This window comes from Ornithorhynchus anatinus, chromosome 7, assembly GCF_004115215.2.
Source record: "Ornithorhynchus anatinus isolate Pmale09 chromosome 7, mOrnAna1.pri.v4, whole genome shotgun sequence".
In the NCBI taxonomy this organism is placed as follows: domain Eukaryota; kingdom Metazoa; phylum Chordata; class Mammalia; order Monotremata; family Ornithorhynchidae; genus Ornithorhynchus; species Ornithorhynchus anatinus.
The window spans coordinates 28,968,939-28,982,058 of NC_041734.1; the positions used below are offsets into that span (position 1 = coordinate 28,968,939).

The window sequence follows — 13,120 nt, forward strand, 5'->3', positions numbered from 1 at the left end:
CTAATTTTCTTGCCTCCATATGGCTATGAGGAGAATGGAAATGAATGAGAATGACCCATTCTTTGGGTGCTATCACAAAGCATGTTGAGACCTGGGAAAAAAATCCCCAATCTTCTTAACATTTTTATTTCCAACAGCACTGTTGTGGTCATCCCTGGCTCCTGCTGTTAAAATTGGGACTCATCTTTCTTAACTTTCCTTTATTTCAAAAAGCAAAACTCCTTTCTTTAATTCCATACTATATCTGGAAATGCACTTAGCCCAGGTATGGGAGACAGATGTTTGAGATTAGCAGTAAGGGACTTTCACGGTCACTAGAGATGGGAACAACTTTATTAGAACTCTGCAATCAGTTTATTTCAGATGAGAAGTGTGCTTCTCATTTTGGCGGGGGTTACCACTTCTGAGATTTATGTTTCACGTCTGTTTGTAAGTGGCAGTTGAACTGCTTTCTGACTCCAATGCAGTGTTATCAAACTATCAGACCACAGAGTACTTAAAATACTTTTTTTAAGGTATTCTTTAAGCACTTACTATATGTGAAGCAGTGTCCCAAGCACTGGGTAGATATAAGTTAACCAAGCTAATCAGGGACTGACTGCGTCCCTGTCTCACATGGGGTTCAGAGTCTAAGCAGGTTGGAGACTAGCCATGGAATCTCCATTTTACAGATTAAGAAACTGAGGCACAGGGAAGTTGGTTGGCTTGTCCAAGGTCAATCAGAAAGCAGCTAACAGGTGATTAAAAAAACCAGGTCCTCTGACTCCCAGGCCTGGGCTCTTCCCACAAGGCCACACAGCTTTTAAATTTCCCTAAACTTTCCCCTCCAAAATTACAAGCCCAGCTTATTAAATTTACCAGTAATCACAGAGGAACATTCATATTGTATGAAATTTCACTTCCTTTTGAAGTCTAATCTCTTGTTTGAGAGTTCAAAATTTGGAGCGGTGCTCTTTACTCATTCCATGACCTGAACTTGCTGAAAGACTGGGTTGGGGTTAATGCCCCTTAAACTAGCTCTGGTTACAGTTCAGTTCAGTACAAATTACCTACAATGCGCTCCCGCCATGATTGCCTCATACTCACCTCAGCATAAAGATCAGAGCTCATGGTGAGGTGACAAGCTAGATACCACTGCCATGATCACTGGGCTTGCTCCCTTCTGGCTCTGAATCTTCCCTGTGGGCCTCTTGGCATGTCCTTTGTCTCAAGGCTAGTGGATAGAATACAGGCCTGGTAGTCAGAAGGACTTGAGTTCTAAACCCAGCTCTGCCACTTCTCTGCTGTGTGACCATGGACAAGTCACTTAACTTCTGTGTGCCTCAGTTGCCTCATCTGTAAAATGGGAATTAAGATTGTGAGCCCCATGTGGGACATGGACTGTGTCCAACCTGATTAGCTTGTGTCTACCACAGTTTAGAACAGTAACTGGCACATAGCAAGCCCTTAACAAATACCATTTAAAAAAAGGCTCAATCAAAACTGCATGTTGGGAGTGGCTTCTGCAGATGTGAAGAGCTCTACAAAAAAGTCCCATTCTCTCTTGGCTTCATTTTTTATATCAAGTTTTCAAGGTAGCTTTTGTGTTGGGAGGGGAGATTAGATATGTAGTTTTAAACTTTGACTTATTTGTCAAAGCATTTACCACAGTGAGTGTTTAACAAATAACATCATTATTATTGTTGTGAAAGCTGGACAGTGAAAAAACAGGATAGAAAGAGCATTGATTCTTTTGAAATGTGGTGTTGGGGAAGGCTTTTGTGAATACCATGGACTGCCCAAAAACCAAACAAATGGATTTTAGAGCAAATTAAAGTGGTCTTTGGAAAGCCAAAAAACTTGACTTAAATTAGCATATTTTGGACATGTAATCAGGAGAATTCTCTGGAGAAGACACTAATGCTAGGAAAAGGCAAGGGAAAACATGGACGAGGCAGACCAGCAGCTAGCTAGCTAGAGGCCATAACAATGATAATGGAAGAACCGTCAGAAAAATTGTGGATTATGGCAGAGGACAGGACAGGATGTTCTGGAGAAATTATATCCAGGGAGTCACTGTGAATTGGAAATAAATCAATGACACTGAATAATAATAATTATCATTATTTCAAAACCATCAAAACTGATATTCTCCTTTAACTGAAACACTTTAGAAGCCAGTTCTCTATCATCTATGGTATTAGGGGACAAAAATACACAGCTTCCTTTTGGGTAATAACTATCTGTTCTCTTCCCCCCCAATCTCATAGTGTTTTAGAGAGTGCATCCTTGTGGGTGTTACAGGTCCTCATTTCTCAAAAGTTTGTTGTTGTTGTTTAAACCTTTGGCCACTTTATTTCTGGGGTTATATCAGTGGTTGAGGCTTGATTTTAATGATATTAATAGTGGCATTTGGCAACCAGTTACTATACGTGCTATGCACTGGGAAGATAAGCAGATCAGACAAGAGTCCCCGTCCCAAATGGGGCTCACAGTCTAAGGGATAGGGAGGTATTTTACTTTCATTTTTTTGGTAAAGAAACTGAGGCACACAGTAGTTAAGTAATTTGCCCAAGGCCACATAGTAAGCAAGTGGTAGTGCCAAGATTAAAACCCAAGTCTCTTGACTCTGTCCTGTGCATTTTCCACTAGACCATGTTGTTCCTAAACTTATTAAACCATCAGTGTTTCTTTCTAAGTAGTTATAATCTTGATGGACAGACTGGCTGTAGAGTCATTTTTTATTCATCATATGAGCAATTATTTCATAAATAAACTGCAACCAGTAGAAGATAAAATGCCTTGTCACTCTTAGAAAGCATTATGTTTTTTTCAATAGTCACAGTTTACAGGGCAGCAGTTTTGAAAGTACCTAAGTGTTCTGAGCCAGAGTGTTATTAGTATTGAAAAGATTTTTGAAAGAAGCACTGTAGAAAAGACAGCTTGCCATTACCCTTCCTGGATAGCTTTCATGGCCTAATTAAGAGAGCACAAGCCTATGAGTCAGAGGACCTGGGTTCTAATCTCATCTCTGCCACTTGCCTGCTGGGTACGCTGGGCAAGTCACTTAAACTTCTCTGTGCCTCAGTTTCCTCATCTGTAAAATGGGGATTAAATACCTGTCCTTCCTCCCCTTTAATCTCTTAGACCCATGTGGGACAGGGACTGGGTTTGACCTGATTATTTTGTATTTACTAAAGTGTAAGTGCTTAACAAAAACCATAATTATTAAAGTTGGGGAGAGGATCAATTTGTCAGTGGTATGGGATTTGGAGGCAAATGGTTGAGTGTAGTGTGTTGTTTCAGGGAAGAATATATTGTGATTATTTCAACTGAAATGTCCCAGAAGAAGACCCCAAGGGCACTCAGGAAGGAAAGGATTTAAGCCCCTGACACACATGGGGCTTTTGCTCCTGATTGACTTCAAGTTTTGCAATAGTGTAAACTGGGTATAAGTTAAGAGTGTGGCAGGATTCTAAGAGTAACAGAATGGTAGATTATGAGAGTGGATTGTCTTTGACCCTGCTGTGTTTAAACAGCTCTATAAAATCCTGGCAGGAACAAACTAGAGGAAGATAAGCACCTCTTGGTATGTCAATAAGCAACCAGGGAGATCCAGTGGACTCAGCAAATTAGAGTGAGATTTCTTGTCACCCAAAAAACTGGGTGAAAAGCTCATGAAGGTGTAACTTTTCCAAGGCCACGTTTACTGCCAGTTATTGTCTTTGAGTTCTATTTAGTCAGTTATGAAATTTAGAGTGGCATATCTCTTAGGTAAATTATTCCGCTCCTAAGAGCTCTACCAGAAGATGAAGTGACAGTCAAAAGGTGGCACAGAGGCATGGTGAGGCAGGGGAAGTGAGAAAGGGAGTCAGAAGAAGGCTCATGAAAATCTGGGGGAAGAGGGACATGATAATTGGGGAGAGATTGGCTGTCTGCTGCTGCTTTCTGATTTCCCAGCTGTCTTTCTCCCCGACCATCTTCCTCTCCTCAAGGATGGGGTGTGATAGATTGATTAGATGTAAACTCTTGGTGCAGGCTGATGGTTCTTTGATCATTCACTCAGTGGTATTTATTAATAATAATAATTATGGTAATTATTAAGTGCTTACTATTTTCCAGGCATTGTACTAAGCGCCTGGGTGGATACAAGCAAATCAGGTTGGTTAAGCACTTAATATAATGTGTAAGTGCTTAGTGCAGTTATTTGCACACTTAAGTGTTCAATAAATATGATGGAATGAAGTCCCTGTCCATGTGGGGCTCACAGTCTCAATCTCCATTTTGCAGATGAGGTAACTGAGGCACAGAGAATTTAAGTGACTTGCTCAAGACCACACAGAAGACAGGTGGTGGAGCCAGGATTAGAACCCATGACCTCCTGACTCCCAGGCCCGTGCTCTATCCACTATGCTGAGCACTTTCTGTGCAGACCACTGAACTAAGCCCTTGGGAGAGTACAGTATAACAGAGTTGTTAGACCTGAACTTACAGTCTAGAGGGGGCACTTACAGTCTAGATTCACATCCTTTACAACAAGGACGCTGGACACTTGTTTCAGAGTACCATTCTTATTCTCAGAGGAAAATTCCACAGGCAGGCCATCATCCAGAGTCCTTGAGTACTTAGTACCAGAGTTTCTGTTTTCTAAAGGCTCACATACACACAAGATATCCTATAATTGTGAACCACTTTTCACAACTGGCAAAGCTCTAAGGACAAATCATTAAGCCTGAAGAAGAACAACTGGTACCTGGAAAACATTATACCTGGCCAAGGATCTGCCTCAGTGGCTGAATTTAATCCTGACACTGAATTCTGCTGTCTAGGCAACACACTGTCCAATGACGAAAGTCTAGATAAAGGCAGAGGAAATGGAATCAAGAAGATTAGTGCATCCTTTGGGAGACTGATGGATAGAGTGTGGGGTCAACATGGCCACAAGCTTCATACAGAATTGAAAAGTCTCTGGAATGGCCACACGCCTTTACTGGACATCAGTTTCCACATGTGACTTCTAAAGCAGTTCCACCAGTGCCCATTATTTGCCATAGCACGATCAAAAGGCAATGAGGTCCTGGAGCACTGTCAGTCCAATAGCAACCCTGCAATGTTGTTTATGCACCCACTTGCTGGGCTGGATTGTGAAAGAGAATGAAAAGCAACAGGTTACCTGAACAGTTCTTCCCTTAATGAGCCTAAGGGGAGTAAACGAGATAGATGAAAGAAACACTTTAAAAAACAGGAAGAAGCCAAATCTCTGATATGTCCTAGCCATGGACATTTGGGAAGGAACAGTGGAAGGCAGGTGTTCCTGGCACCCAACAATCGGAAATGGGTTGACTGCCTTAGCACAGGGACTTTGAGAAGAGGATGGTTTATGGGGGTTTTCTTCTACTTTTATGTATGTTTGTGAGGTAATTTGTGAATGGTCTACTGACTTCGGAGGAGCTTCCTGAGTCAGTTAATCCAGCACCTAGGAAAAGCTTCAAGCATCCCTTTTGGTTCTTGTTGCTGATCTTCTCTAATGGAGTTTCTATTGCTGCATTGGTATCTGTCATGTGGCTACAGCAAACTCTTAACTATGCTTATCATCTTGAACTGGGAAGCTAAGAGCTTTTCTGCTGTCCTTTGATTCCTAAATGTTTGAGGGCTGTGAAGTAAATTACAGTGAAGCTGCTAAGGTTAGACAAGTGAGTGTTAAAATATTTCCCATAGGGGACTGAATTTGCTTTGCTAGAGTTCTTTGCTAGGACTGGAGTAAGCATTTAGGTATGCAGCATTTGTTCAGACGAGCAATAAAGGGAAACTGTCTACACCAGGACTCTAATGGCTGAAAGAATAATGTGGCTTTAGGAAAAAAGATTATCTTTTGCTCATAAGTTCCAAGGATTTAAAGTTGCTGAGTTTAAATTTGACAGAATGGGTGCTTTTAAAACAGCCAACTGAGATAGAGCTATGGGGATTATCATCTTTCAGTTTATAGTGAATTTGAGATTCATGAAGACTGGTTAAATAAAACTGATATTGATAGGCTTTGCAGGTTTTCTATTTCTCTTTTTTCCTCCTACTCTATATGGGAACATTCGAAAAAACAGATTTTTTCCGAAGGCTCAGGTTTCTTTCTAGTTCTTTTCTTACTCTTTCTGTTAGACCATTTTTCACAAATCAGAGTCTTGGGTGAGCAGATTTATTTCTAGTAGTGGGGAATTCATCAGATGACTTCACATGTATTCTGAGGTTTCAGCTATGGAGTTTTGAATTCCATTTTAAAAATTAAACTACAGATTCCCCTATAATTATTTGCCCGGGGAAGAATGCAAAGAGATAATATTTTCCCTTAAAGGAAAACAAGGTATGGTTCCCCTTTGCCTCTCCTCCAAAAACATCCTCTTAGTGGTAAAGCTAAGTTGTTAGACAATAACAGGCTAATGATTAAAGAGTCACCAGAATTGTGAAATATGTTTATTTAGGGTTATCCAGTAGAGCTTTGGGGTTGGTTTCCATGTGACTATGGCCTATTGGAAAGGAAAGCAGCATGGCTTAGTGAAAAGAACATGGGCCTGGGAGTCAGAGGACCTGGATTCTAATCCCAGCTCTGCCAATCGGCTGCTTCGAGACTTTGGGCAAGTCACTTAGCTTCTTTGTGCCTCAGTTACCTAACCTGTAGAATGGGTGTTAGGACTGTGAGCCTCATGTGGGACATGGACTGTGTCCAACCTGATTATCTTGTATCTACTCAAGCCCACTGCATCCATCTTTGTTACTGAAGCTGCCCAGGTGTTCTCAGTCTTTCCAACTTTATGGTGGGAATACACCGGCTGCCTGCTTGTTCATGCCAAGCAACTCCCCACTCCTCCTGTCCTTCAAATGGAAAAGGCACAACATTTTCCATACTGGCAAGCTTCCCGATTTCTTCCTTTGAAAAAAATACAAGAACAGAGACTTTGCACATGTATCGCTGCATTGATCTTTTGGGTTAAGGCCATCATTTCCTTCTTAATAATAATAATAATAATAATGTTGGTATTTGTTAAGCGCTTACTATGTGCAGAGCACTGTTCTAAGTGCTGGGGTAGATACAGGGTAATCAGGTTGTCCCACGTGAGGTTCACAGCCTTAATACCCATTTTACAGATGAGGTAACTGAGGCACAGAGAAGCTAAGTGACTTGCCCACAGTCACACAGCTAACAAGTGGCAGAGGTGGGATTCGAACCCATGACCTCTGACTTCCAAACACCTGCTCTTTCCACTGAGTCATGCTGCTTCTCTATTTCTCTAAATAATGGTATTTGCTAAGCACTTACTATGTGCCAGGCACTGAACTAAATGCTGGGGTAGATATAAACTAATCAGATTGGACACAGTCCACGTCCCTCATGGGCCTCATAGTCTTAATCCACAGTTTACACATGGGGTATCTAAGGCCAGAGAAGTTATATGACTTGGCCAAGCTCACACAGCAGACAGGTAGCAGAGCTGAGGTTAAGAACCCAGGTCCTCTGACTCCCAGGCCTATGCTCCTTCCAAAAGACCCCACACTGCAATGCAGTTTTGACTGACATTTTGAACCATTTATCACTGCTGGCAAGCAGGGGTGTCATATTCCCCTTTTTCTTCATGGACTGACATTTTTCTTCAATGGTGACATTCTGATTTTATTGAAGCTGATGCATACTGTGCTCTTTATTTACAAACAGAGTACAGTCACTGAAGAGATGTCAATTGCTCATCATCAGTTTTGATTCTTCCCATTTCAGTTTGTAAAATGACAAATCTAGAGTGACTGCAGACAGGTTTGTGTTCTCTTCTTTGGCTCCTCTGGAGACTTTTCAGCGGCTGCTGAACCTAGAGAATTATATAAGCTCACTTATCTCCTTCAGGGCATTAATGCGTGTTAATTCAATTCCTGTTTCACTGCGACCTTTGTAAACAGAATTGAATTCCACTGTAACGATAGCTCCCTTGTTATCCAAGGTAAAGCAAACTGGGATTGGATATTCTCTTCATTTTTTACAGCATTAGCTAGAGGTGGAAGTGGACACGATCAGTATTTAGGTATCCTGTGCAGAATTCAGCATGTTTTTTGGACTTCTTGCCATTTATTTTAGTCTTTCCTTTTAATTCATCCCCTCATTTTTGACACTGCTACAGGTTATTCCTTTAAAGAAAGCATCATAACCATGTTCTAGCCCCCTCCTGGAGTTGTTAATGTTGGTATTTGTTAAGCGCTTACTATGTGCAGAGCACTGTTCTAAGCGCTGGGGTAGATACAGAGTTGTTAGACATCAATGGGCCATTATACTTCTTCAAATACTTTCTGAGTTGGCACTTTTGCAAGGGTTTGTGAACTTTTTAATTGTATCTCTTTGGGCAGTGATTTTTACAATCAATTGTAGAATGTGGTGATCAGAGCCAATGCAAATGAAATATATTGAAATGTCAAAGATTATTTTTATGTCCACCAATGCATAAATGATCAGGTTCTGTGGGATCCCATTAGGGTCTTTCCAAACCCCCAAACTTAGTTGTTATTTTTGGCTCTTCATTTGTAAATGAAGAGCACAGCATGCAACAGCTGCATTCCCTTAGTGTGGACAGTGGTCTTGGCCACAGTTACCCATTTGGACCATTTCCTTCACCATCCTTCTCCAGATTTGACATGGTAGCATTCTTATTCTCTCTATAAAGCCTAAAATGACACTAAACTCCTCTTTTACCCAGTAGGTGTTGACCTCTATTTATTCATTACATATTCCACTTCATCACAGAAGCTTTTAATTTTCTCATCTGACTGTACTGTGGGCCCCGCACGTGATCTGTTTTTTCAAAGGAATGATATCTAACACTTGAACTGAGGGATTCTCTGGGCGATGTACCACAGCTTTTTACCGGTGATACTGTATTCTTCTTGACAATGTACCCATCAACCCTTGCTCTGACTCTGGTTTCTGTTTTACTGAAGAATTAGATAATCCCATTAGGGTGTAAGTTCTTTGGGAACAGGGACCATGTTTCTAATCAAATGTTCCCGTATGCCTAGTATAGTGTTCTGCACAGAGTAGGCGCCCTGTTCAGTGATATGTGTGTAGCAGACACCCAGTATAATGGCCCACATACAATAGATACTCAGTAGGCTGTGTCGCTGAAATAACCTTCCATTCTACTCAAGTTGATCTTGGAATGTCAAGGATGGTATCAAGCGTCGTGCTTCATGGACAGCAGCTTGACACTGTCCATGTCTTTGTCTGACCTTTGAAAATGGAATTCCACTAAACTAACCACTGAATCCCTATTCCCACCTTCTACATCACTGAGCGAAGAAAGTGGGTAGGAACAATGCTGGGTAATAATGGTTAAAGCCTGTCTCATCTAAATGGCTGGGTGAGAGTCATTAAAATGTGAACTTCTTTACAGGCACAACTGGCCCAGTGCAAGTAATCATCACCGAGACGCCTAGTCACCCCAACTCCCATCCTATCCAATGGCAAGCTCCTGAACCATCCCACATCACCCAGTACATTCTCCGGTGGAGACCTGTAAGTAAAACCTCCCAGAATATCTCTAATTCATTGGATTTTGCCGGGAAAGGATCGGAATTCTCATAGTGGACTTTGCAGTAGGGATGGGGGTTTTTTTAGTTTGTTTTAGTCTTACACAACAATCTGATTTCATGAAGGCCTGGGCTGATATCGGCGATCACATGCAGGGCAAATGTTATCTTTGGCTATAGAAGCCCAAGTAGAGTCTAAAAGCATTGAAAGGAGACCTTTGACTATTCCATCAGGTTATTTTGATTCTTGTAGAGGAAAAGAACTGATTGGTGTAGTAAATGTCATTTTTACTTCTCTCATGTTCCTTTCTAAGTGCCTGTACTGTAACAAAATAGTCTCCAGCAGGTAATTGGGGGTCAGATTAAAGGCTTTTCTTAGACAGCTCTTGCTCATTTTTCTTTTCAGACCTGAATTTCTGCATTCTGCCACTCACTGATATATAGCTCATTAGGGTTTTAAAACATAAAATAAAATATAGATATAATCATAGAGAGGAATTTGGGGTTTGGGTCTTTATCATCAGAAAGCTGTCAAGAACAATGTATTGATTTTTATTGTTTGATGGCAGTAAAAGGTACTGATCTTTGTCCTCCCTCTTCCCTCACCAATGTAAATTCATTCCTAAGCCCCTTTTCCTACAAGTCAGAAAGGAGCCCAGATATACAAGAAGGAACCTTCAGATGTGAGATGTTGATAGAGCTCCCTGATATCCATACTGTTTTGGAGGCAGAGTTAGATTTAAGAATTAGAGGTGACTGGAATGTGTGATGATTTTTCCAAATGATATGGGTGTTCCACGTTTGTGAAATATTTATGAATTGTTTTAGAAAACATTCCTCAGATGTAGGCGTTTATAAAATACTTGGACGTCTCTTCGTTTGAAACAGTCAACCTAAAAAGAGTGCCGTATTGTTTGAAGTAGATTTGATTCCAAAATCACACATCTTGCTGAAGTGACTAGAGGAGAGTGTGCCACTTTAGTGAAGTTAAGCAGGACATGAAGATGTAAACAGCAGACGGCAGATTCAATAAGCATAAATCATGATCATTCTTTAGCAGAACCTTGCCCAAAATTGGTTAACCACTTTTTGCTGGGATGTGTGTATTCAACTCTGATTCACTTTAACTGGTTCCAGTGAACTGCCATGTGAGGCTTTTCACTTCTCAAAGGGACCACTCAGGTTTCAAGGTTTTCATGACTGTTTTTTATTTTCCTACAAAACAAGATATTTAAGTTTAGTCTTGCCAACTAACAAAATTGAATTTTGGGTCACTCTTGCCCACAAATATCTCTGGGAGTCTTGTGGGTGTGGGAAGGAGATGAAAATGAAGGAAAAAACGTATATTCATATTTAGGAGTTCCTGGATTTAAATACCAACTCTCTCAGAAGAAAGGTTCCCACATGAATGTCTTTCTCATCTCATGCCTCAAGATTCACCCAGCTATTGCCTTCTATTCTATCTGCCCCTTCAGATTTCTTTTCCACCCAAGACATTTCCATGCCTTTCTCAAGTGACATTAAATATGTTATAAAGCCCAATTGTCAGTCTCATCCCAAAGCCCCTCTTTGTGTTCTACTTTTTTATTACCAATTGCCACATTCACTGAATGATTCATAACTTTAAACGTATTTAAACATTTTACTTGTGGTTGCTAGCTGGTTATTCATCACTCTATTCATAATTTCTTCCAATCCATCATGGACTTTGTGTTATTTTGAAAACATGCTCCAGATGAGTAGAATTCCACCGTCTATCCAAATAAAAGATTTAAGCACACGTGGTTGTCCCAGGTCAGCTCAGTCCAGGTAATCCACTGGAGAGTTAATTAAAACAGTTGGAAATAGTGGCTACTTCCACTCTTCCAAAAATATTTTAATGGTATTTGTTAGGTGCTTACTATGTGCCAGATACTATACTAAGTGCTGAGGTAGATACAAGTTAATCAGGTTGGACACAGTCCCTGTCCCACTTTATCCCCATTTTGTAGATGAGGTAACTGAGGCACAGAGAAGTTAAGTGACTTGCCCAACCTCAGACACGTGTCAGAGTGGGATTAGAACCCAAGTCCCCTGACTCCCAGGCCCATGGCTGTTTCCACTAGAACACGCTGCTTCTCAATTTGACTACCCCTCTCATTACCCATTTCTATTCTGTGACCAAGTCTAAGACCCATGACCTATGTTTAGAATGCCAGCCATTTGGGGTAACATTTAGTTTGAATGAAAGTGGCACCCTTCTGATCGAAAGATTTTAGAGGATGACTTTAGAAAGGCTTCACCATTTACATTGATGAGCTTCCTGAAACTTTGATTACAATTATTTTTTTAAAAAAACCTAATTTCCTGTTTTAGGTTTTCTACATATAGGATATTGGGGGAGAATCTGAACCCCACCTACCTTGCAGTTCAAGCTTAGGACTACTTTTGAAAGGAAAATGGAAAGAGCCTTTGAGCCAGAAAATATGGACTCTAATCCAAGTTCTGCCTCTACTCTGCTCTTTGATCATGGGCAAGTCACTTAATCTCTGCCTCAGTTTCCTCATCTCTAAAATGAAGATTCAATGTTTTTTTCCCTTCCTACTTAGACTGTGAGCACCATGTGAGACAGAGACTGTGTGACTTGATTATCCTGTATCCACCTCTGAATTTATTATAGTGCTAGGTATCCATATAGTATGTGCCATATAGTACATAGTAAGCGCTCAGTAAATACTATTGCTATTATCGTTAGGAAATCCATGATGGTCTGCTTGTATTGAACACATTTCTCCTGGGCTGCCATTTCTTGCCGAGACACACAAATGGGCTTTGAATTCTCTTCTTCCGAGATTTTCATCTCTCCTCATTTTTGTTTTTGCCACCTCTTAGAAAAGTAGCAACGGTCGCTGGAAGGAAGCCAGAATTCCTGGTCACACCAATTCTTACGTAATCAAAGGCCTGCGACCCAATGTGGTATATGAGGGACAGCTTGTGAGTGTGCAGCAGTATGGCCATCAAGAAGTCACACGCTTTGACTTTACCACCACAAGTACCAGCCCGTCCATGTCTAGTAAGTCATACACCCAAACGGTAGATTTGCAGACTCCCTGTATCCTCCTTGGCAGGTGTCGCGTTGGTTTTTTTTCCGAAACAAGTGAAGCGTGAAAGGAATAGACTGATCATCTGTTTAAAATGCTTCCGTGCTCTGCTGCTGTTGTCTTTCCTAGGTAACACGGTTACAGGAGAGACCACGCCATTTTCTCCGGTTGTAGCTACTTCAGAATCAGTTACCGAAATTACAGCCAGCAGCTTTGTGGTGTCTTGGGTCTCTGCATCTGACACCGTGTCAGGATTTCGGGTGGAATATGAACTGAGTGAGGATGGGGATGAGCCCCAGTACCTTGGTGAGTAGAGGATGAGATTGTTGGGTTTCCAGGGAGGGGTTGGGAGGGAGTGTCTTGCCTTGAACATTTAAGGGAAGCTACATGGCATAGGTGATAGAGTTTGAGAGTCATAAGGTCCTGGGTTCTAATCCCAGTTCTACCACTTGTCTGCTGTGTGGCCTTGGACAAGTCACTTACTTCTGGGCCTCAGTTTCCTCAAC

At 41.2% G+C, this 13,120-nt stretch overlaps 1 protein-coding gene across 8 annotated transcripts in view; it reads left to right on the forward strand.

Moving 5' to 3' along the window:
* FN1 (fibronectin 1) overlaps positions 1-13,120 on the forward strand; it is a 90,778-nt gene that overhangs the window by 26,892 nt on the left and 50,766 nt on the right. For all 8 annotated transcript variants that reach the window (XM_029069112.1, XM_029069115.1, XM_029069113.1 and 5 more), the window contains exons 13-15: positions 9,399-9,520; positions 12,406-12,586; positions 12,744-12,920. In XM_029069112.1, the coding sequence (XP_028924945.1) occupies positions 9,399-9,520; positions 12,406-12,586; positions 12,744-12,920 (480 nt within the window). The remainder of the gene's footprint in view (positions 1-9,398; positions 9,521-12,405; positions 12,587-12,743; positions 12,921-13,120) is intronic.